Here is a 24,979-nt window from a genome sequence, read left to right on the forward strand (position 1 = left end):
CACTTTATTACTTTGGCTTCTAAACTTTAGACCCACACTAATGAGGATTTCTCTTTACACATAAGAGATCCGTGAATATTCATTATCATTAAACTAGAACCATTTATTGAAATGATCTGTCACCCTTATCGTGAATCAAGTGACTATACTTGGGCCTATTTTTGAGGTCACTGTTCTGTGTCATTAAGCCTGTGTCATTTAAGCCTGTGTTATTCTATCTTCATTATGGTATCTGAAATAAGATAGTATTTCTGCTGACTTTGATTTCTTTAAAATTGCTTGTTGTATTCATAGGCCTTTGCATTTCCTCCTATGAATTGGCCTGTCTGATATTCCTCAGAGTATCAGCTGGGGTTTTGAGATTGCCATGCTTCTGTATGTATGACATCATGGGAGAATTGATATTTTTATGGTACTGAGCCTTCCCATCTGGCAGTCTGTTAATGTTATTCCATTCTTTTGGTGCTTTTTAAGTTTCCTTCATTGTATTTTATAATTCTCTTTATAGAGATTTTTATATTCTTCCTACTGTTGTTAATTATGTCTTTCAAATATTTTACTTTTCTGATTGTATTAATAAAATACCTAACATTTGTTTTCGTGAACTCATAACCAGTTTATAAAACAGTGCTTTTATTTAGATTTTCCATGTATATAATTGTTTTATTTATTACTCTAAGGACTTTAGAAAATGTTGAATAAAATTGGAAACAGTAAGCATTCTTATATTAGTCCTGGTTTTTAAGTTGAATACATTCCATATTTCAACATTAAATGTGATTTTTAAGAAAAGATTTATTTATTTATTTGAAAGAGTTACAGAGTGGCAGAGGCAGATGCAGAGAGAGAGAGAGAGAGAGAGAGGGAGGGAGGGAGGGAGGGAGGGAGTGATTTTTTTAATCTGCTGAAAGAGAGAGGGAGAGAGAGAGAGAGAGAGTGAGAGAGAGATATTTTATTTGCTTGTTCACTCCCCAAATGGCTGCAATGGCTGGAGAAAGGCCAATTCAAAGCCAGCAAGAACTTCTTCCAGCTTTCCCACATGGGTGCAAGGGACCTGGGCCATCTGCTGTTTTCCCAGGCCATAGCAGAGAGCTGGATTGGAAGTGGAGTAGCCAGGTCTCAAACCAGTGACCTTTTGGGATGTCGGCACTGCAGGCGGTGGCTTTACCCACTGTGCCACAGTGCCAGCCCCTAAATATGATATTTGATAGAGGTATTTACAGAAATTTTATGAGTTATTGAGGAAATTTCTTTTTATTCCTAGTTTGCCAAGAGATCTATAGATATGATCATCTATTGGGTTATAAAGCATTTTTACTCTTCTTTCTGTCCTTAAGAAAAATTCATGGTCGTCATGACTTGTTCATTCTCTATAAGCCAGTTAAATAGTGATTTTCCCTCAGATTCTACTTTTATTTTCTTTCATCAGTTCTTGTCAGCCTGTGATTCACTCTTGTAAATCAACAAGGTCAAATTAATAATGCCTGTTAAATCCTTATTTTCATTCTAGATTTCCAGTAATATGTTTCAAATTTGGTATTTTTGAGACTTATCTTGATTAAAAACCATGCCTAAACTATTTTGCTGTAGGAATGAGAAAAGTTCTTATGAAATAAAGTAGGCTGTCTTTCTAAATTTGTAAAATCTGAATGAGAATTAAGTTACAATTCATAACCTATGCCTTACAATTTCCTTCTGTAGATCTCTTGTGTTATATTCTTGAACATAGTAAATTATCAGATATATATATCAGATATATTGGAGATGACATTATAAGTGAAGATTTCAGCATCCTAACACTGGCTTTTACTTCAGAGACACTGTGCCAGAGAGCAGGAACAAGAACCATGGTCATCATCTGCAATTCCAGTCATCTTGAACATGCTGTCAAAAATCCATGCCTCTCTGGTCATATTATAATTTGAATTGCTGAAAAGCTGAAGATGAAAGGACATAAGGACTCAAGGAGGTCCCAGAGATGAACTGACCCACACCTCCAGGCAGGCCCTGACTCATGGACTTTGCTTTGGTGAGTCAGCACAAGAGGGGATGTTATCATACTCTATTTATGGAGCAGGTATGAGATAGGGCTAATGAAGGCAGGGCATGCCTGTGTGCCAGCTCTGCCCAGTTGCACAAAAGATAAGGCAAGAGGCAATACACAGGGTCTTCCAAAAGTTCATGGAGAATGAATATTATAAATAAACTATGCATGCATTTCAATAATTCATTTGCAACAAAATAAGCTTGTTATAATAGGTTTGAACAGAAAATAGTTTGAGGCACATGGAAAGATAAGACATCAGTTTGAAATGAGTCCCTATTACAGTATCCTTAACTGTGCCAAAATTGAAGCAAGAACAAACTTTAAATTTTATGGTATAGCTTGGATGGAAAAATGCACAATCATTGGTACTTCACAAGTAGTTTATGGGGACAATGCTCAAAAGAAATCGGTTTACACGTGGGTAACTTGTTTTAAAAAGGAGGGAGAGATGATGTTGAAGATGAAGCTACAGTGACTGACTGTTCATTCATATCAATTTGCAAGGGAAAAATCAATCTTGTTTGTGTCCTGATTGAAGAGGATTGACAATTAACAGCAGAAACAATAGCCAACACCATACATATCTCAGTTGGTTCAGCTTACACAATTCTGATTGAAAAACTAAAGTTAAGCAAACTTGGTGGGTGCTCAGGCTTCTGCACCCAGATCAGCTGACGACAAGGGCAGAGCTTTCTGTGGAAACTTTAAGCAAGTGAAGTCAAGAGTCTGAATTGCATTAGGACGCGAAACATGGCCTTACCAGTATGATCCATAGTCAAAGCACAATCAAAGCAATGGCTACCAAGAGGTGGATGAGGTCCAGTGAAAGCCAGAACAGACTAGTCAAGAACAAGGTCACAGCAACAATTTTTGTGATGCTTGGGGCATTTTGCTCGTTGACTTTCTGGAGGACAAAAGAACAATAACATCTGCCGCTTAGTGTATTTGGAGAAAGCCAAAGCTTTGACGGAAAAACTAATAGAAAGTTCATCCGAAGAGTACTTCTCCATCACGACAATGCTCTTGCTCCATTTCCCTGTTGAAACAAGGGCAGTTTTGTCAATGTCAGCAGCAGATCATTAGGCATCCACCTTACAGTCTCGATTTGGCTCCTTCTGACCTCTGTTTCCAGTCTTAAAAAAACGTCTGTAAAGGATGTCCATTTTTCTTCAGTTAATGTAAAAAGGACTGATTGCCCCAGTGCCTTGTGGATGGACTCAATGACTTGTACTATTGCCCACAAAAGTGTCTTGAATTTAAATGGGATTATGTTCAGAGCTAGTTTATATATTTTTATTTTTAACTTTCAAAAGTTACTCAACCATCAATTCCCTGAATAACTCCCATGGTTCTTTTTCTCAGGCATATCCTCATCTCCTGTGCCGTTTGCCTTTCTAACACTGCCTTTCCTAACATTGGCTTTTACTTCAGAGACACTGTGCCAGAGAGCAGGAACAAGAACCATGGTCATCATCTGCAATTCCAGTCATCTTGAACATGCTGTCAAAAATCCATGCCTCTCTGGTCATATTAGAATTTGAATTGGATTTCTTGAGTGTGTTAAAAACACCTTGTCTGCTTGTGCCATGGCCTGTGCTTATGGAGAACATGCTACTGTTCTACAATCGATGCCTGTACTTCCCTAGTGAAACTCAAAACAGTAGTAATTTTGCTCCTTAGCTATAACATTAATCTATTTTGTGTGCACTTTCAGTTTAGCACTTGTAACATGTTTCTGCATATATTATATTTTCTTACAGATTATATGGTCCTTAAATGCAAGAAGATATTTATTAATCTTAGCATTTCCTATAATTGTTATAGGTACATTCTGGGAACTTGCCAATTCTTTTTGCATGAATCTATGATACAATGGTAGAACATTCCTGTTATGATTTCCTTTTCCTCCCCACAGTATAAAGCAAAATAAATATTCTGTAAACCATTTAGGTAATGTGTAAACAATAATCATGAGTTAATCCCATGCAGCTTTTCCATGTCATCTAATTTGGAACTTTTCAGATGGAAGAGAAATTCCAGGGAGCAGTATCATTTAAGGACGTGACTGTAGGATTCACCCAGGAGGAGTGGCAGCACCTGGACTCCAGTCAGAGGTCTCTATATAGAGATGTGATGCTGGAGAACTATAGCCACCTCGTCTCAGTAGGTAAGGCCTGTTGGCTATAATTCCAGGACATTTGATGATCTCTTCAGTTATGAAGCATAAGGACACCCTGTACAATTTAATGATATTTAGAGTTGGGATCCAAGAATCCGTTTCTATTGATTATGTATAGGTAGCCAGAAGATATTTGTGTTCCCATGACCTCTTCACTGAGCAGCTCCAGAGTTTTCCTTTCCCTTCAGAGACTGTGAAATCTAGACTCTCTGATCCAAGTCCTAAATTATTTCTGGTTAACAGGGTTTTGTGTTACCAAACCAGAGGTGATCTTCAGGCTGGAGCAGGATGAAGAGCCATGGATACTGGAGGAAGAATTCTCCAACCAGAGTTTCCCAGGTGAGTTAATGTTTGCTGTACAGATGAACATCTGGGCATTTAGTATTCCTTGTAGTTCATTGAGAGCTTGGCAACTTTGAAACATTTTTCAAAAATGTCTCTTTATAGGTAGTAACCCTTGCAGTGATGGAGAATACTGATTCTTCAGTGAAACTAGATATGCCTCTCACAAAATATTTGCTATTTTTAATTAATTTTTGACTGTCATTTTTATATCTGATTAGTCCATTCTTTGCCCTCTGAAATTTACTATTGTTTTTCTTGATTACGTCACATTTCTTCAAGCAGTTTCTGTTGCCCAGAAACTTAGGTCCATTGTGCTACATTGCTATATTCTTTTTGTTGCCAGACATTCTTTCATATATTCATTTCTTAATCCCAAAAATAATTTTGAGTCCTTACTATATGCAATTATTTTCTTTCTTACTTTTTTTTTAAGTTTTATTTATTTGAAAGTCCAAGTTAGAGAGAGGTATCTTTTTTTTTAAAGATTTATTTATTTATTTGAAGATCAGAGTTACACAGAGAGAGGAGAGGCAGAGAGAGAGAGGTCTTCCATCTGATGGTTCACTCCCCAGATGGCCACAACAGCCGGAGCTGTGCCAAACCGAAGCCAGGAGCCAGGAACTTCTTCCAGGTCTCCCACGCGGGTGCAGGGGCCCAAGGACTTGGGACATCTTGTACTGCTTTCTCAGGCCATAGCAGAGGAGCAGCCAGGACTAGAACTGGTGTCCATATGGGATGCCAGTGCTTCAGGCCAGGGTGTTAACCCGCTGTGCCACAGTGCTGGCCCTGAGAGAGGTATCTTTCATCTACTGGTTCACTCTCCAGATTGCTGCAATGGCCAGTGCTAGGCCAGTCTGAAGCCAGGAGCTTCTTCCACATCTTCTGCATGGGTGGCAGGGGCCCAAACATCTTCCACTGTCTTCCCAGGGCATTAGCATGGAGCTGAATTAGAAGTGGACATACTGGGACATGAACTGGTGCTTATGGGATGCTGGCATTGCAAGTGATGGCTTTACCTGCCAAACCACACACCAGCCCCTGTGCAGTCATTTTCTAAGACCTGAGGGTATAATTTTAGAGAAAATAATGTCTCTAAATGAGTTTATACAAATACCACTAAACATAAAAACAGATACTTTGCATATTTAATGTCTTGTGATGTAAAGAGTATCAAAGAAATCACAGGTTTATCAAGTGTGGTAATTTACAAAGAATCATCTAGGAAAACAATTAGGTGAGAACTTTGAATGAAGTGATTGTGTGAGCTGTTAGGATTCTTTCTCTTGTCAGTATGGGTAACAGCAGCTGCTAAGTCCATGGGCAGAAATGTGCGTGGTGATTTTGAGAAAGAACACAAAAGTCACAGTGGCTGAAGGGAATTCTTTGATAGGAATTAGTGGCAGGAGATGATGTCAGATAGCCAACTATATTCCAGAAGATGGGAGGGTCCTAACCATTACTACATGACTTAATTTTTTTTTTTTCTTAAATCAGTAAACGAGTAGCATCTGATTTATATTTGTGTAAGATCTCATGTGGCTCTGTAGAGAAGACGTGAGGATGGGTGTGAGCATAGAGAGCCTATTAAAGGACTGTTGACGTTCTCCTCATAAGTGATGTGGTGGGTTAAAGAAACTGGAAGGCATGAGGTACGAGAAGAGTTTTGAATGTAGGGCAATGACAAAAATACTGACATTTGTAACATCAGAGTACTAGAAAAAGAAGATTGAAATATTTAAAGTAATTGAAGAAATAATGTCTGAAAGCTTCTTGTATAGTGACACCAGGTAAGGTAAACCAGAAGAAATTGAACTTTTGCAAGTTAAAGGCAGACAGTTCTGAAAGGACTCACTGTGGAGCAACATAGTGCCCAGGGTGAATGCCAGCATCTTTCTCATCTGAAACCATTATGGCCCAGAGGAAGTAGTATATTTTTCCAAGTGCTGAAAGAAAGGAACTATTAAATTAAAATTTTATATTTTGCGAAAATATATGACTAAAGAAGGTGAACTAAAGGTATTCTCAGACAAAAGAAAACTAAAAGTGTTGCCTTTAAAATATGGCAAGAGGAATTTCTAAGGGAAATAATGCAGGGGGGCATGGAACTTCAGAGAAGACAGAATGTTGGAAGTTAGAAAAAAATAGGAGTAAATATAACAAGCATCCTTCTTGACTTCCTAAAATAATACTAGTATTTGATAGAGCAAAATTTATAATACATGATTTGACTCTGTATATGTCGAGGATATACCTAAGACAATTATATTTTACTTTTTAAAAGATTTATTTGTTTGACAGAGTGACAGAGAAAGAGGTTAGACACAGAGAGATCTTCCATTTCCTGGTTCACTCTCCAAATGGTCACAACGGCTTGGGCAGGGCCAGACTGAAACCAGGAGCCCAGAGCTCCATCTGGGTCTTCCACCTGGGTGGCCAGGGTCCATGCATTTTGGCCATCCTCTGCTGCTTTCCCCAGCACATTATCAGGGAGCGGGATTGGAAGTGGAACAGCTGGGACTTGAACTGGCACTCAGATATAGGATGCTAGCATTGTAGGTGTCAGCCTAACCCACTGTACCACAGTATTGGCCTGGCAGTTAAATTTTAATAGTGAGGAGAGTGAAGTCACTTAAATGGAACTAAGATTTCTACATTCCACTTGAAGTGAAAAAATATTGATGCTAATAGACTATTACGAAGTTGCAAATGTACCTGTTAAAATTTATATAAAGGGAACAAATTTCATGTATTTCATATATACAGGTTTTTTTTTTTTTTAAGATTTGTTTATTTGAAAGTCAGAGTTAGGCAGAGAGAGAAGGAGAGAGAGAGAGAGAGAGAGAGAGAGAGAGAGAGAGAGACTTCTATCCGCTGATTCATTCCCCAGTTGGTCGCAACGGCTGGAACTTCACCAATCTGAAGCCAGGAGCCAAGAGCCAGGAGCATCCTTTGGGTCTCCCATGTGGGTGCAGGGGCCCAAGGAGTTGGGCCATCTTCTACTGCTTTCCCAGGCCATAGCAGAGAGCTGGATCAGAAGTGGAGCAGCCGGGACTAGAACTGTCACCCATATGGGATGCTGGTGCTTTAAGACAGGGCTTTAACCCGCTGCACTGCAGTGCTGGCCCCCAGCAAATATAATCTTTAATGGTGCAAGTCCAAATGCTTTTCCTGTAAATTGGGGACATTGCAAGGATGTTCACTACCACCACTATTTCCTATAGTACTGTAACTTCTATCTAGCACAGTAAGACAACAAAAGGGAATAGAAGACATACAGATACACAGAGAAGAAACAAAATGGTTCATAATTACAGATAATATCATTGTGTATATGGAAAATTTTAAGGAATGTTAAATCTTTACAACTAATGAGTGATTTCCACAAAGTTTCAGGATATAAGGTGAACACAGGTATAAATCATATTTCTCTCTACTAACAGTGAACGTATGAAAGTCTAAATTAAAAACAGCACCATTTACAGTCATTCCATAAAAAGTTAAATAGTCATGTGCTACATAATGATGTTTTGGTGAATGATGGATTGTGTATACAACACATATGGTAATGATGGGGTGGACATTTGGCCAAGCAGTTAAGACATCGCTTGGTATACCTTTGTTCTGTTTTGAAGTGCCTGTGTTTGAGTCCCAGCTCCAACTGTACTTTGGTTCTGGCTTCTTGCTAATGCATACAATGGGAGGTAACAGTGATGGCTCAAGTAGTTGGGTCCCTGGCACCCATGTTGGAGACGCTGATTGAGTTCTAGATTCTGGCTATGGACTGACCGATCCCTGGCTGTTGCAGGTATTTGGGGAGTAAACCAGTGGTTGGAAAATCTGTTTCTGTTTCTCTGTATCTTTGCCTTTCAAATAAAAAGTATACATTTTAAAAACATTTAATAAAGCATTATAACAGCTAAAAAATTCCTACTGCCTAGAGACATTGTAGTCATTCTAAAATCATAGCAAAAACACATTCCTTACTTGTTTGTAGTGTGCTGATGTAAGCAAACCTGGCTACCAGTTATATAAAAGTATAGCATATATAATTAAGTACAGTATATAACATGTTTTAAACAAGATTTTTTTTTAAAAATATTATTTGAAAGAGTCACAGAAAGAGAGGGAGAGAGAGAGATATATATATATATTCCATCCACTGGTTCTCTCTCCAGATGGCCGCATTGGCTAAGCCGGGGCTAGCCCAAAGCCAAGAGCCACGAACAACTTCTGGGTCTCCCACGAGGCTGACAGGCCATCAAGTACTTGGGCCATCTTCCACTGGTTTTCCCAGGCTGTTCTGTTATCAGGGAGCTGGATCAGAAGTAGAGGAAGCACCCATGTGGGATGTCAGCCCCAGTATATGACATTTGATAATGATAATTACAAATGTTTACTGGTTTGTGTATTTGCTATGTTATACTTTCTATTATTATTTTAGAATGTACTTCTTAGACTTATAGAAAAGAAACTACTGTTAAACAGCATACTGTATTACACTGGCAGATACCTTAAATGTCTCTTTACTAAACCTAAATATATATACTATATATATATATATATATATATATATACACACTAAATGTATATTTACTAAACCTCTTGATTTTATAAGAATACTATGGTGTTCCATATAAAATCACCTAGGGATGTATTCCTCATAATGTATTTCTGCTGTTAAGTGAACTGGACTACTGAGTGAAATTGAACAAAAGATACATAGGACTCCAGGGACCAGCACTGTGATAAAGTTGCTGTGTAGCTGGTAAAGCTGCCGCTCACAGTACCAGCACCCCATATGGGCGTTGGTTTGAGTCTCAGCTTTTCACTACTGATTCAGCTCTCTGCTATGGCCTGGGAAAGCAGTAGAGGATGGTCCAAGTGCTTGGACCCCTGCACGTGGCTTCTGATGTCTACATGAATTTGTATTTAATTTTAAGGCCTTGTAGTTTTACTTAGCTGTTGTAGTAGACAAGTCTGTTCTATCCTAAATTCATAGTGGCTCCTTTGAATATGTGGATCAGGTCCTATTTCATTTGTGGAGAGTTTCCTTAATAGTTTTTAATATTAGACTTGTTTTATTTATTTATTTTTAGAAAGTATAAATGTATGTGTGTGTTAAACATGATAATTTTAATTGGAACTACAAGAACATTTCTTTACATTTAATTTTCTTTTTTCTTCATTTTCTTATGTTGCCTTTTCATCTCGTTTCATGTCCTAATTCAGTACTGTTTATTAAAATTTCAGTTACATCTAATTTCCTTTTGAGCTTTTTATAAAAAAATTCTGCTTGAGATGCAAAATAAAATATGAAGACTGGGTTGCTTAAACAATGTAAGTTTCTTTTCTTACAATTCTGTAGGCTTAGACTGCAAGATCAAGGTGCCACAGGGTTGGTTTCTGGTGAGGCCTATCTTTCTGGCTTGCAGATGGCACCTTCTTGCTGTGTCATTACATCCATTACATGACCCTTTCTCTGGACACACACACACACACACACAGAGAGAGAGAGAGAGAGAGAGAGAGAGAGAATGCAAGCATGCACTCTAGAATCTTCATCTATTAAGACACTAGTCCTCTTAGAGTCCTGCCCTTATGACCTCTTTAGCCTTAATTATTCTCTAAAAGGCCATATCTCCAAATACATTCACATTGGATGTTAGGACTTCAGCTTGAGTTGTGGGGAGAGGTACAATTTAGTCTATAACAGTTTTCTTGTAATTTAAATCCTATTTCCTAAGATCCCTTTGTTTTTTGTACATTTTCATTAGTGATGTTGATTAACTTGCCATGTCTTACATTTCCCAGTATATGTTATGTATTTCTGTTAGGCCATCACAAAACACACCAAACACCTGAGTAAGGGAAAGGGTTTATTGGGGAAAAGCCAGCAGGCTGGAGGGAAGGGGCAAAGGCAAGAGAGAGAGAAGGAGACTGTAAGAGAGAGAGACAGAGAGGAGAGAGCTAGTGAGGAGAGGAGAGATGGGAAGAGAGATGAGAGGAGCCAAGAGAGAGAAGAGCCAAAAGAGAGCCACATGTTCAGGAACAGGCCCTTTTATTTCATTTTATTTTTTATTTATTTATTTTTTTAATTTTTGACAGGCAGAGTGGACAGTGAGAGAGAGAGAGAGACAGAGAGAAAGGTCTTCCTTTTGCCGTTGGTTCACCCTCCAATGGCCGCCGCGGTAGCGCGCTGCGGCCAGCGCACCGTGCTGTTCTGATGGCAGGAGCCAGGTGCTTCTCCTGGTCTCCCATGGGGTGCAGAGCCCAAACACTTGGGCCATCCTCCACTGCACTCCCTGGCCACAGCAGAGAGCTGGCCTGGAAGAGGGGCAACCGGGACAGGATCGGTGCCCCGACCGGGACTAGAACCCGGTGTGCCGGCGCCGCAAGGCGGAGGATTAGCCTGTTGAGCCACGGCGCCGGCCTAGGAACAGGCCCTTTTAAAACTTTGCCGGAGGGCGGGCAGGAAAGCAGGAGCGGTGAATCCCATTAGGATGGGAGTGGGGCTTGACACAGGTAGTTGGGCCATGTGGCTACCTGGCTTTCAGCTGTGGCGGTGGGAGCCAGGGCATAGGATGTAAATCAGGGTGTAGATCATGCCACAGATAAAACTGCACCATTTTCCTAACAGTATACTGAGCAATCATCTTCCTGAACTCACACATCTTAGTACTTTCCTACTCAGTGGAACTTTCCCTTTTATGGGAGCAGGCTTCTTTGTGTTCCATCAATTCCAGGACTGTTTGCTCTTTTCCCTATGATCCCCGCAGTCTCCAGCTGACTTTGATCAAAGACACGGGCTGTCTGTATCTTCTATACTTGAATATTTCCCTATTTAGTTGGGATTTCAAGTTAGAAGTGGTCTATATCCTTGTTATATTAAAGTCATGAATTGTTTCAGGTAATGTTATTTGTTGTCATCATATTGATCCTTATAGCTTTTTTTTTTCCTTTGGAGGATGCATGGAGAAGTTTAGGTGGAAGCATATACTATTATGCATAACATTTATAAATTGGAAATCAAATATGTGTGTTCCAGCAGCCAAATTCTTCTCCCCATTTCCACTGTGCCAGACCTTTATTTCTAGTTTTTTTTTCACCTCAAATACTTTAAATTCTGTGCATACAAACATTTACACATATATGTACACACATATATAGGCATGTGCATATTTACACATAAATATACTTGCAATTATTTTCATCTTTAAAAAATTGATGAAAAACCAGTGTCATTTACAACATATAGCATTTATTAAAGGTCTCATTCTCCTAATAAATGTGTTATTATTTGTATGGTAGGATTAATTTCTCTTATTTCTAGAAATTTGGAAAGCTGATCATCTAAATGAAAGGAGCAAGGAAAATCACCTGAAACATTTTTGGGAATGTATATTCATCAATAACAAAACACTGACTAAGGAACAAGGTAATATAACAGAAAAACCATTTAACTTGGACATAAATTCTTTTCCTTCTGGTAAAGTACTTTGCCAGTTTAACTCAGGTGGATTGAATTTCAATAATATTTCAGAACTGGTTATTAGTAAGAAAAACCATTTAGGAAAAAAGCCTAATGAGTTTAATACCTGTGGAAAATTTCTGCTCAAATTTAAGCAAGAGAAAACTCACACTAGAGAGAAAAGTGAATTTTTTAAAAATGGCGAAACTATAACTCATCATGAGGACCCAGCTCAGCATGAGAAGACTCACACTTTAGAGCAAGATTTTGAATATAGCACACCTCAGGAAACCTTCCTTGAAAAGGAAGTATTCAGTACACACAAGAGAGGGATTACACAAGAAAATGATTGTGAATTAAATGAATATCAGAGAACTTTCCACGATAATTCATGCCTCTTGTTCCATCAGATACTGCCCTTAAAGGAAAATCACTATGCGTTTAGTAATTGTCAGAAATCCTTAGGTTTGAAGTCCACCCTATGGAAACATGGAGCAAATATGAGACACTATGAATATAATGAAAGTGGAAATAATTTCAGGAGGAAGTTATCTTTCTTACAACTTCAGAAAACTCATAAAGGAGAGAAGCACTTTGCATGTAGTGAATGTGGGAAGGCTTTCTGGGAGAAGTCCCACCTTACTCGACATCAGAGAGTACACACAGGAGAGAAACGTTTTCAATGTAGTGAATGTGGAAAAACTTTCTGGGAGCAGTCAAACCTCACCAAACATCAGAGGTCACACACAGGGGAGAAACCTTTTGAGTGCAATGAATGTAGGAAAGCCTTTAGCCACAAGTCAGCCCTCACATTACACCAGAGAACGCATACAGGTGAGAAGCCCTATCAGTGCAATGCATGTGGGAAAACCTTTTATCAGAAGTCAGACCTCACTAAACATCAGAGAACACACACAGGACTGAAGCCCTATGAATGCTATGAATGTGGGAAATCCTTCTGTATGAATTCACACCTTACAGTACATCAGAGAACTCACACGGGTGAAAAGCCCTTTGAGTGTCCTGAATGTGGGAAATCCTTTTGTCAAAAGTCACATCTTACACAGCACCAGAGGACTCACATAGGGGATAAACCCTATGAATGTAATGCATGTGGGAAAACATTCTACCACAAGTCAGTACTCACTCGACATCAAATAATTCATACAGGGTTGAAACCTTATGAATGTTATGAATGTGGGAAAACCTTCTGTTTGAAGTCAGACTTGACAGTACATCAGAGAACTCACACAGGGGAGAAACCCTTTGCATGTCCTGAATGTGGGAAGTTCTTCAGTCATAAGTCGACCCTCTCTCAACATTACAGGACACACACAGGAGAGAAACCCTATGAATGTCATGAATGTGGGAAAATCTTTTACAATAAATCATATCTGACTAAACATAATAGAACCCATACAGGGGAGAAGCCTTATGAATGCAATGAATGTGGGAAAACCTTCTGCCAGAAGTCACAGCTCACTCAACATCAGAGAATTCATATAGGTGAGAAGCCTTACGAATGTAATGAATGTGGAAAAGCTTTCTGCCATAAGTCAGCTCTAATTGTACACCAGAGAACTCATACAGAAGACAAGCCCTATAAATGTAATGACTGCGGAAAATCTTTCTGTGTAAAGTCAGGGCTTATTTTACATCAGAGAAAACACACAGGGGAGAAACCCTTTGAGTGTAGTGAATGTGGGAAATCATTTAGTCACAAATCATCCCTCACCGTACATCACAGAGCTCACACAGGAGAGAAATCCTGTCAGTGCAATGAATGTGGGAAAATTTTTTACCGTAAATCAGACCTTGCTAAACATCAGAGATCACACACAGGGGAGAAGCCCTATGAATGTAACATATGTAGAAAAACCTTCTCTCAAAAGTCAAACCTCATTGTACATCAGAGAACACACACAGGAGAAAAATCTTATGAGTGAAATGAATATTAAATATGTTCAGCCATAGGATAGCCTCCATTACATTTCATAGTATTCTGTTGTGACCTTGAACATTCAGTAACTTTCATCTATAGTTTGGCCTTATTCAACATTAATGATAGGAGATAAAACCGTACACTGCAACTGTTAAGTGATATCCCAATACTGAATCAGGTCTTAGAGATTATTGGCATTCGTAAAGGGTTTCAGCAATAAATGCAAGTTAGATTGTTTCAGGAGGAATATGGAGATAAAATTTTAAGAAATATAAATTGAAGATTTTCTGTAGAAGTAATAAAATACTACAAGTTTGATACTATAATTGTCCTTCTGAAACCATGAGAAATTCTAATTTTTATGTATATTTTAGAACCATAAAGCTTTAAAAAATTAAGAAATTAATAAAATTATTTAATCACAGAAGGTGCAATAAGAATACAGAGTTCCCATGTGCCTGTCATCAAGCTATTTCCAATGATAATATCTTATATAACCATAGTATATTAGGAAGTACAAGAAATTTATGATAACCAGATTCAGACTTTAATATTCAGATTTTACTATATTTTAATTGCTCCCTATATGAGTGTGTGTAATTCTATCAATTTAAGTATCCATCAACACAGTTAGATTATGAAACTGAAAAGAAGTCTGGAATCTGAATCACAACAATCTTACAAAGGAATCAGTATTTGATTTTGAGAAGTTCACTGGTGTTAATTGCATTCTTTTTGTAACCCTCACTCTTGTGACTGATTATGAAGCCTTTTAAAAGCATAGAGAGGTAGAATAACCAGATTAAAATGATTAGATTTATCCTTAATGTATTCTGTGCATTGGGAAAGAAATTCCTATTTCTTAATGTTCTCTTCTCACCTGTGCTCCATCCCTTGTCTTGAGTACTATTTGTAAGCAGCTCCCTCCAAGACAGGACTCAGGGAAAAGGCTCACAAATACAGACTAGATGCTGCTCATGTCTGTTGGGCTATAAACCAGAGTTTTGACGGTTTGCAAAGGAGTGAGGCTGGAACAGAACCAGAATCAAGCTGGGATGGGGAGTCTATTGACAATTTAGAAGTCATAGACTATTACATGATCCGATCATGTAAATAAGATTACACAATCCAGTATCCTTAGGTTGTGGAATGATTGTGGATCATTTTCATTTTTGGAAACTCGGAAAATAAGAGAAATTATATCCAAAATTAGCAGAAAAATAAATTACAGTAAAAATTGATGAAATTGAAAGAAATTTTAATAAAACTCAAAGCTGGTCATTTGGAAAGTTTAATAATATGATAAACTCGACTTGGTTAGATAAAAGAAGGAGAAAATTTGCTGATATTGGAAATTAATGAGGATCCATTGCTACTGATCCCATAGACTTTTTTTTTTTTTTTTTTTGGACAGGCAGAGTTAGACAGTGAGAGAGAGAGACAGAGAGAAAGGTCTTCTTTCTGTTGGTTTACCCCCCAAATGGCTGCTCTGGCTGGCACGCTGTGCCAATCTGAAGCCAGGAGCCAGGTACTTCTTCCTGGTCTCCCATGTGGGTGCAGGGCCCAAGCACTTGGGCCATCCTCTACTGCCTTCCCAGGCCACAGCAGAGAACTGGACTGGAAGAGGAGCAACCGGGACAGAACTGGCGCCCCAACCGGGACTAGAACCCAGAGTACCGCTGCTGTAAGTGGAGGATTAGCCTAGTGAGCCGTGGCGCCGGCTGATCCCATAGACATTTAAAGGAACATGGAAGATTATGGACAACTGTGCCCATAAATTTGATAACCTAGCTGATATGGACCAGTTCCTTTTAAGATTCTATTGGCACTCAAGAATAAATCTTGTTAAAAAGCATATTAAGGGGAATTGGATTAATCATAGATAACTTTACAAAACAAAACATACCAGGACTGATGTGTTCACTGGTGAATTCTGCCAAACATTTAAGATAGAAATGATACCAGTTCTGTGCAGTATAGTCTTTTCCAGGACGTAATGGCAAAGGGAACACTCCTGATTCCATGAAGCCAGCATTTTTAATACCAAACCAGTATTACAGGAAAGGAAATATATAGACCAGTGTCTCCCGTGGGCAGAAGTCTTCAACAGAATATAAGCAAATCAAATAACAATGTACGAAAAAGATTATATATATGACAAAGTATGCAAGGCTTATTTAACATTCAGTAATCTATATAGCATACCATCAGGTCAAAGAGGAAATATCATCATACAGAAGATGATGTAAAAGCATCTGTTGATGACAAAGATCTAATACCTATTCATGATAAAAGCCACTCAACAAACTAGGCACACAGAAACTTTCTCAACTTGATCAAGAACTGCTACAAAGCTTATAAGCTAACATATTTAATGTCCAAAATTTAGGTGCTTTCCCACTAAGACAGCATGTCCCCTCTCATTGTTACTTTTCAGAATCCTTGTGAAAATACTAGCTAATGCAGTGAGACAGGTAAAGGAAATGAAGGACACATAGATTCGCAAGGAAGAAACAAAACTATAGTCACAGATAATGTGATTATCTTTGTAGTAAATTCCAACTTAAAACCTACTTGCAGTAATAAGCAATTATAGTAAAGTTGCAGGATATGATACATGAGCAGACAGTAAAGATACTGTTCAGTCACAGAAAGTCATGAAGGAACCTTAAATGAATATTGTTAGCCAAAAGATGGCCAGTCTGAAAAGGCTTTCATGCTGTAGTTGTGACATTCTGAAAAGGAAAAAAACTATGGAGACCACAAAAAGATCAGTGGTTGTCGGGTTCTGAGGAAGGGAGAATGGGATGAACAGGTGGAGAGGTGGTTTGGAAGATATCAAGTCTTTCTGTGGGGTACTGTAATGGTGGTTATATGTCATTATACAATTGTCAAAACCCACAGAATGCAAAATAGAATGAACACTAATGCAGATCTTGGGCTTTAGTTAATAGTAATGTATTGGTATTGGATCCACAAATTGTTAGCATATGTACCACACTAATGTAAGATGCTTTTAGAGGAAACTGTGGAGAAGGGGTGAAGTGCCATATGGGAATTCTTTGTACTTTTTGCTAAACTTTTGTGTAACCCTATTTTCTGCTTAAAAAAGTGTATTAAATACCTTATACTCTGCTTAAAAATTGTATTGAATAAATAAATGAATAAATAACCAACCAACCCACTCTGTATGTTTATAGCAATATTGATGAGTTTATGTAAACTGATATATGATTAAATAATATATATTGTAATATATAATATATATACATATATAAAATCTCACGTAATTTACTAAAAGGAAACCTGGCATTTAGTACTTGTTTTTCCACAGAGGAGTTACAGGGCTTTGGGTAACAGGACAATCTCAGCACTGTTAGGCTGATAACTACTAAGTACAGCTTTTCGCTTTTCTAAATCTTTTCAGAATTATCTTAAGTTCCTCATTCCCCTTTATGACATCTTATTTCTGTAGTAAAGTATTTTTGTCAGCCCCATCTCAGCATTGAAACCATCATCACAATTAATAAATATTCAAATTGCTTTTGTATATCTTTTTATATATCTTTAATATATATCAGGATATAGTTACTGGCCTGAGATTAAGCTCTCCTGACATCTGCAGCTGAGAATGGCCTAACCAGAAGTTTTCTTCCCTACTCTGCTCTTGCAGATAAGATCCCCAGTCAGACAACTCTCCTTATCAGTAGGACCAGGCACAGTTCTTGCTTATCCATGAGGAGCAAGTTACACTTCCCTGCCAGCCCATGGAATTATTCAAAAAACCTATCATGTCCACTCACTGCAAACAGGCCACTGCCCCCAGTTAATACTGCAAAATTGATTCTCACAGCTGTTTTTTCACTGTGCTCCCATGTGGGATCCCTGTAGGCTCTGAATAGCACTAGGTGTTCTTACACGTTCTAAGAGTATTTGTGAACAATAAATTAATGTTGATCCTACCTGTCTGGTGTCATGTATTCAACTATTCCATAACTTCATGGGGGGAAGCCCTTTCTCACCAGCAGAATGAATAGGAAGCAATTCAAACAATTAGCATCATAACCAGGGTGGTCCATCTAAGATTAGAGTCACCTACTTAGCTTCCAATTAACTACTATTTGCGAAGTAACTGGTTTCATGATGCAGAAAGGTTACTTGGGCAGAACCACCAAATTGCTGGCAAGATTGCAGTTTAGTGTGCGCTGTACAGTGGTTGGGGGAGGGATATCCCATCTTTTCCCATTCTCAAATGTCCCAAGACAGGAATTATCGATTGGCCATATCCTGGCATGACTTGCCATTGGGTTCACCCTGTTTCACAGATGCTCTCTGTCCCACCTTTGAAGTCAGTAACAGCACAATACCCTAACAGATCAGCAGGGGCTTCACTTACTGGGACTTTGTCAGAGCTCTGAGTACTGCATATAGCCTAGTGACCATTTCTGACTGGGGACATACATATGTACCATTGTTATTGTACACCTCAGGCATGGACATGTAGATGGTCCTTTGTGAGATTTGTGTAAGGTAGGCAACTGCCCCGTGGGAGAATAAAGCATAGCAGTCTGATGGTTTAAGAAGTCATTTGGGCAGGGATAGCAGCCTCCCATCTCCCGTGTTCCTCCTTCCCTTGCTGCAACTACACACACACTCTTGACCCCCAGGGTATTGTGGTGCATGTCCTTGGAGCTAGCATTTCTGGGAAAAGAAAAGGGAGCCAGTCCCTCCAAGATGACTAGAAGAGGAAATTCAGTTGCTTTCCCCGTGCAAATCTCCTAGAAAGAGTGTCTGGGCTTTGCTCAGCACTGCTGGTTACCAATACATTGAAGTACCAGTTGTGCAGTCAAGGGCTTTGATGGCCCTCAGCCAGGCCACAGTCAAAATGATCTTACTATGTATGCACAGTGACTATAGACAAGATGCTTGACCAGCACTTCCTGAAGGAGGCAAGTAGCCACCTGTGAGACTGACTTCTGGGCTTTTTTACATTTCTTATAACCAATAACCACCCAGGAAGTTTACAACAGAAGGGATTGGACATAGACAAAAGTCAAAAACTTCAATTTTATAACAGCACAAAATGGACTAAATCAGAGATCAATATCTGCATAACAGGTACCATGTGATTTGTTAATTTTCTCAAACAACAAAACCACACTGCAACAGCATCTGTAATTGGAGTTATCATCTCATCAAATTTATAATTCTCTAAGTTCTATAGGTCTTCCTCACAGGCTAATGAGAATCATACTTGTTCTTTGAATTCTTAATGGTGACAGTGATTTCCTCATTCTCTTTGAAGATGATAGGTGGTTTTTAATTTGCTGCTTTCCTAAATAAAGGCAGTTCTAAATGACTTCCTTTTGGTCTTATCCTTAGTAATAGCTCTCATTCTACAGGTCAGGAAACCAACTTGGGGATTCTGATAGGTGGTATGTCTGTTCCAGTTATCCATTCTGGAACTCAGGAAATAATCATAAGATGGGTTCTGGGGTATTTTGGATGCACTGTGAGAAAATTCCGTTTATCATGTGACCTTCAGACACCCCTACTTTGACTGCAGAACACACTTATTCTTTGACTTCTTTTTTTTTTTCAATCACATCAAACTTTTATTTAATGAATATAAATTTCCAAAGTATAGCTTATGGGTTACAATGGCTTCCCCCCTCCCACAACTTCCCTCCCGCCCGCAACCCTCCCCTCTCCCGCTCCCTTTCCCCTTCCATTCATGTAAAGATTCACTTTCAATTCTCTTTGTATACAGATCAGTCTAGTATACATTAGGTAAAGATTTCAACATTTTGCCCATATAGCAACATAAAGTGAAAAAACTACCATTGGATCACTAATTATAGCATTAAATAGCAATGTACAGCACATTAAAGACAGAGATCCTACATAATTTTTTTAAATTAATTAATTTTCTATGCCATTTCCATTTTAACACCAGGTTGTTGTTTTTTTTTTTTTTCATTTCCAATTCTCTTTGTATACAGAAGATCACTTCAGTATATAATTAGTAAAGACCTCATCAGTTTGTGCACACACAGAAACGCAAAGTATAAAAATACCGTTTCAGTACCAGTTATAGCATCACTTGGCTTTAGATGACACATTAGGGACAGATCCCACATGGGGTGTAAGTACACAGTGACTCCTGTTGCTGACTTAACAATTCGACACTCCTGTTCATGGCGTCAGTAATCTCCCTAGGCTCCAGTCATGAGTTGCCAGGGCTATGGAAGCCTTTAGAGTTCGCTGACTTCGATCTTATTCCGATAGGGTCATAGTCAAAGTGGAAGTTCTCTCCTCCCTTCGGAGAAGGGTACCTCCTTCTTTGATGGCCCCGTTCATTCCACTGGGATCTCACTCACCGAGATCATTCATTTAGGTCTTTTTTTTTTTTTCCTCTTCCATGATATCCTGGCTTTCCATGCCTGCTATACTCTCATGGGCTCTTCAGCCAGATCTGAATGCCTTGAGGGCTGATTCTGAGGCCAGAGTGTTGTTTAGGACATCTGCCATCCTATGAGTCTGCTGTGCATCCCACTTCCCATGTTGGATCTTTCTCTCCCTTTTTGATTCTATCAGTTAGTATTAGCAGATACTTGTCTTGTTTGTGTGATCTCTTTGACTCTTAGACCTATCAGAGCTATCAATTGTGAGCTGAAATTGATCACTTGGACTAGTGTGATGGCATTGGTACATGCCATCTTGATGGGATTGTGTTGGAATCCCCTGGCACATTTCTAACTCCACCATTTGCAGCCAGTCCGATTGAGCATGTTCCAAATTGTTCATCTCCTCCCTCTTTTTCCACTCTTAGATTTAACAGGGATCACTTTTCAGTTAAAATTTAAACACCTGAGAATAATTGTGTGTTAATTACTGAGTTCAACCAATAGTACTAGAACAACAACAACAACAACAAATACTGAAAAGGATAAAGTATTACATTGTACATCTAAAGTCAGGACAGGAGCTGATCAGTTCATTGTTGCTTATAGTGTCATTTCACTTAACAGGTTTCCCCTTTGGCGCTCAGTTGTCACCGATCAGGGAAAACAAATGATATTTTTCTCTTTGGGACTGGCTTAATTCACTCAGCATGATGTTTTCCAGATTGCTCCATCTTGTTGCAAATGACTGGGTTTCGTTGTTTCTTACTGCTGTATAGTATTCTATGGAGTACATGTCCCATAATTTCTTTATCCAGTCTACATTGACTCTTCTCCATTTCATGCCCACCTGCTTTGGGTAGTTGGACGCTACCACCTGGCCCTGGCTACCCTGGGATCCAATTCTTCCATTGTATCTGGTTTTTCAAGTTGTGTTATGGTTCTGGCTATAAAGTCTGGCTCACAGAGGAAAGTGATTACCCAGTGCTTCAACAGTGTTGGGTTTTCTTTCAGAAAAACATATCCTTGGGACCCAGAGTTAGTGGGTCATAAGCTATTTTATTTATTTATGTGAAACTCAGAGATCTCCCATCTGCCAGTCTATTCCTTAAATGCCTAGAGCAGTCAGGAGTGGACCGATTCAAGACCAGGAGTCAGGAACCCAATTTAGGTTTCCCACATTGGTGACAGGGATTCATCATGTATTTGGGCCATCACCAGCTGCCTCCCAGGATGTACATTGGCAGGAAGCTGTAGTGAATGGAATGTGGAGCCAGGATTTATGCTCACAAATTTTGACATGGATGTTGGTGTCCCAGGTGAAAATTAACTTCTGTGCCAAATGCCTGCCTGAGTGAGTAGTTCTTAATTGACAAATCTACTCTGACATTATTTTCCCTAAGCCTCTGAATGCCTTCTTCTACCTTAACCAGAGTTTGGGCATTTCCTTCCAGTTCATTCATAATCAGCCATGTTTCAGTCCATGTTTCAATCTGCCAATCAAACACAGCTCTGTTTTAGCTCTCTTACCTGGGCCATTAAATACAAAATGTCTGCATGGTTGATATCAATAAATTTGACCTGATCCAACTTTATGTTCTTTGTATTATCCCACACTCTTAATATATAATCTGACTCATGTTCCTTGGATTTATGCTCATGTAATTTATAAAATTCAAGGAATTCTTTTAGAGTGTGATGTACCTCATAGATCTGTTACTCTGCTTTTTTTTTACTACAACAAAATATCTGATGCTCCTGAATTTATAAAGAAAATGGGTTTATTAACATCACAGTCCTGCAGATTCATGAGCATGGTGCCAACATCTGACTGGCTCTAGTGAGGGCCTCCTGGCATATGAGGCACATGATGACAGAGCAAGATGGGGATCTGAGATAGCTGAACGTAGTTTTTTCTGACTTCTTTTTTTCATGAGAATTAATCCACAAGACCAGCATTAATCCTGTGAGAGAGCATTAAGGTAGGCCCCACCTCTCAAAAATCTACCATCTCCACACTGCTATACTTGACCAAGCTCCCAGCACATGAACCTTTAGGGGAGAAACTATATGCACCATAGCAATATCACTCTGTATCTTACTTTTATAAGACTGCCGGGGCTTCATTTTTAAGTCTAGAAGCAGTGGGGGTGATTGACATCTATCCTGAAGAGAATCAACATTTGGATCGGCCCAGCTCTGGCAATTGCGGCCATTTGGGGAGTGAACCAACGGATCAAAGACCTTTCTGTCTTTCCCTCTGTCTGTAACTCCACCTCTCAAATAAATAAATAAATAAAATCTTAAAACGTTGTTTTATTCTACTTTTGAAATCAAAATTACTAGTAAAAATAAGCAGACAATACATGCACAGTCATTTCTCTTTCTTGTCTATTTTTTCACCGTAGAGATTATTGAGAGGAACTATTTAGATGGTTGGAATGATTTTAAGAGGAGTGTGAGATTCTGGGACTGAGGGGCATTAGGAACCAGACCTTAGAGAAGATAAGGAGTTTCTTGGATCCTAGGAAGGTACTGCTGAGATCTACTGTGCAGTCTAGTTACCTAGAGCAGTGCAGGGTCAGTGGACATAAAGTAAGTTACAGTAGGAGGACCCTCTTTCTCAAAAATTAAACTAAGGGTAGGGAAACTGTGGCACAGCAGGTTAAGCTGCTGTCTGCAGTGCTGGCATCCTATATGGGCTCTGGTTCAAGTCCTGACTGCTCCACTTCTAATCCAGTTTCCCACTTATGTGCCTGGAAGGGCAGCAGAAGATGGCCCAAGTCTTTCCCACCCATGTGGGAGGCCTGGAAGAAGCCAGTGTTACATTTTTCAAATCAACACAAAGCACAATGATTACTGTAAACTCAATATTTTCAAATTCACATATTTAAAGTCATGTGAGCTGCAACTTCTTTGTCAAAATTACTGGCTGCCAAATTTATACCTGTTTCCTCAGCTATACTTTTGATATTTAGAATTTTTAAATTTCTGTAAAGTAGATTTTGTAGAATGTAATGTGTTTACTGCCTTTGTGAAGCAGTATATAATTGTATAATTTCTGTGTGTAAACTTGGCTTGGGTTTTCAATACAGTATGCATATAAAACAATAAATATTAATGTTACGAAAAAAGTTGCTTCCATTTCAGGAGTGAACCAGCCAATGGAAGAACTCTCTCTTTGACTCCTCTCTGTCTCTGTAACTCTGAGTTTCAAATAAAATCTTTAAGAAAATCCAGGCGGGGGAGCCGGAGGGCGCGGATCCCCCTGTTCGAAGATGTTGGGGTGCTCGTTGGTGAAACAGTTTTGCACAGCGGCCGTGGGCCGGGCCTTGTGCAAATTCAGATGTTTCCAGCGCTTGCCTAGCCCAGAGGGATGGAGGCGGAGTCGGCAGCCGGGAAGCAGCGTTCTCAGCCGGGTGAGGCCTACTTAGTCGCTGCAACCCGGGACTGAGCGCATCCGCTGCCCTGTTCCCCTGCAGCCCGAGGACCTGATGAACGTGCGGCACTGTAACCTCCTCTGCCTGCCCGAGAACTACCAGGTGAAATACTGCTTCTACCATGGCCTCTCTTGGCCCCAGCTCTCCTACATTGCTGAGGATGAGAATGGGAAGATTGTGGGTCAAAATGGTCTTGGTCAAAATGGAAGAGGACCCAGATGATGTGCCGCACGGACATATCACCTCATTGGTGGTGAAACGTTCCCACCAGCGCCTCAGCCTGGCTCAGAAGCTGATGGACCAGGCCTCTCGGGCCATCATCGAGAACTTCAACGCCAAATACGTCTCTCTGCATGTCAGGAAGAGGTGGATGCGGGGCGGGGGAGCGAGCGCACTGGCAAGGGGGTCCCGGGGAGCCTTGGCTTTTGCAGAAGATTGGAGAAGTGCGCTGAGCGGGAAGGAGGGACCTGGGAGAGGGGTGGGACCTGGGCATGCTGCCCCGCCCCAGCCAAGTCTGTGCAGCTCAGCAGTGCCTTGTTCCCCTGCAGTAACCGGGCTGCCCTGCAAAAAAAAAAAAAAAAAAGAAAGAAAGAAAGAAAGAAAGAAAGAAAGAAAATCCAAAAAATTAAACTAGGGAATTGTAGTAGCTTTGCATTTCTACCACTAATATACCCAAGAAATGCTAATGTATGAGGGAAAAATTTATTTTTTCTAATGTTGTGGGTTCATTGTCCAAGGTCATACAGGCCCACTGGTTCAGGACACATGTGGCCAGAGGCTGGTGGAGTGTATGCAGAGGAAGGATCACGTGATAAAACAGGAACCAGTGGGAACAAGAATGCCTGTCCAGTGTATATGGTCTTTCCTTATAAAGATACAGTGATCAATTTTTGGAGCTCCTCCTTAATCCAACCATTTCCCAGAGACTCCACCTTCAGACACCATAATTGGGTCAAGACTTCAGTCCTGTAAGTACTATCCATCTGTGTCTTTGGGACTTAATGAATTCTGGAGGTAAATCCTGTTCAAACTATTATCTTTTCACTACTGGCTCCATGAAATACATGCATTACACAAAACATGCGATTATTCCATGCTTAAAGTCACCAAATCTTTTTTTTAAATTGAAATAATTTTTAAAGATTTTATTTATT

At 39.5% G+C, this 24,979-nt stretch overlaps 1 protein-coding gene across 3 annotated transcripts in view; it reads left to right on the top strand.

Moving 5' to 3' along the window:
- The window catches only part of ZNF33B (zinc finger protein 33B), a 37,570-nt gene extending 13,534 nt beyond the window's left edge, over nt 1-24,036 (top strand). The window contains exons 3-7 of one of the 3 annotated variants that reach the window (XM_062214175.1): nt 1,816-2,029; nt 4,070-4,214; nt 4,470-4,565; nt 11,902-12,006; nt 23,868-24,036. In XM_062214175.1, the coding sequence (XP_062070159.1) occupies nt 2,015-2,029; nt 4,070-4,214; nt 4,470-4,565; nt 11,902-12,006; nt 23,868-23,899 (393 nt within the window). In that variant the 5' untranslated portion in view covers nt 1,816-2,014 and the 3' untranslated portion in view covers nt 23,900-24,036. Of the gene's footprint in view, nt 1-1,815; nt 2,030-4,069; nt 4,215-4,469; nt 4,566-11,901; nt 17,198-23,867 lie in introns of those variants that run through there. The other 2 variants (XM_062214174.1, XM_062214173.1) reach the window with 2 other exon arrangements.
- The last annotated feature ends 943 nt before the right edge of the window (nt 24,037-24,979 follow it).

This window comes from Lepus europaeus, chromosome 17 (assembly GCF_033115175.1).
Source record: "Lepus europaeus isolate LE1 chromosome 17, mLepTim1.pri, whole genome shotgun sequence".
Taxonomy (NCBI): Eukaryota; Metazoa; Chordata; class Mammalia; order Lagomorpha; family Leporidae; genus Lepus; species Lepus europaeus.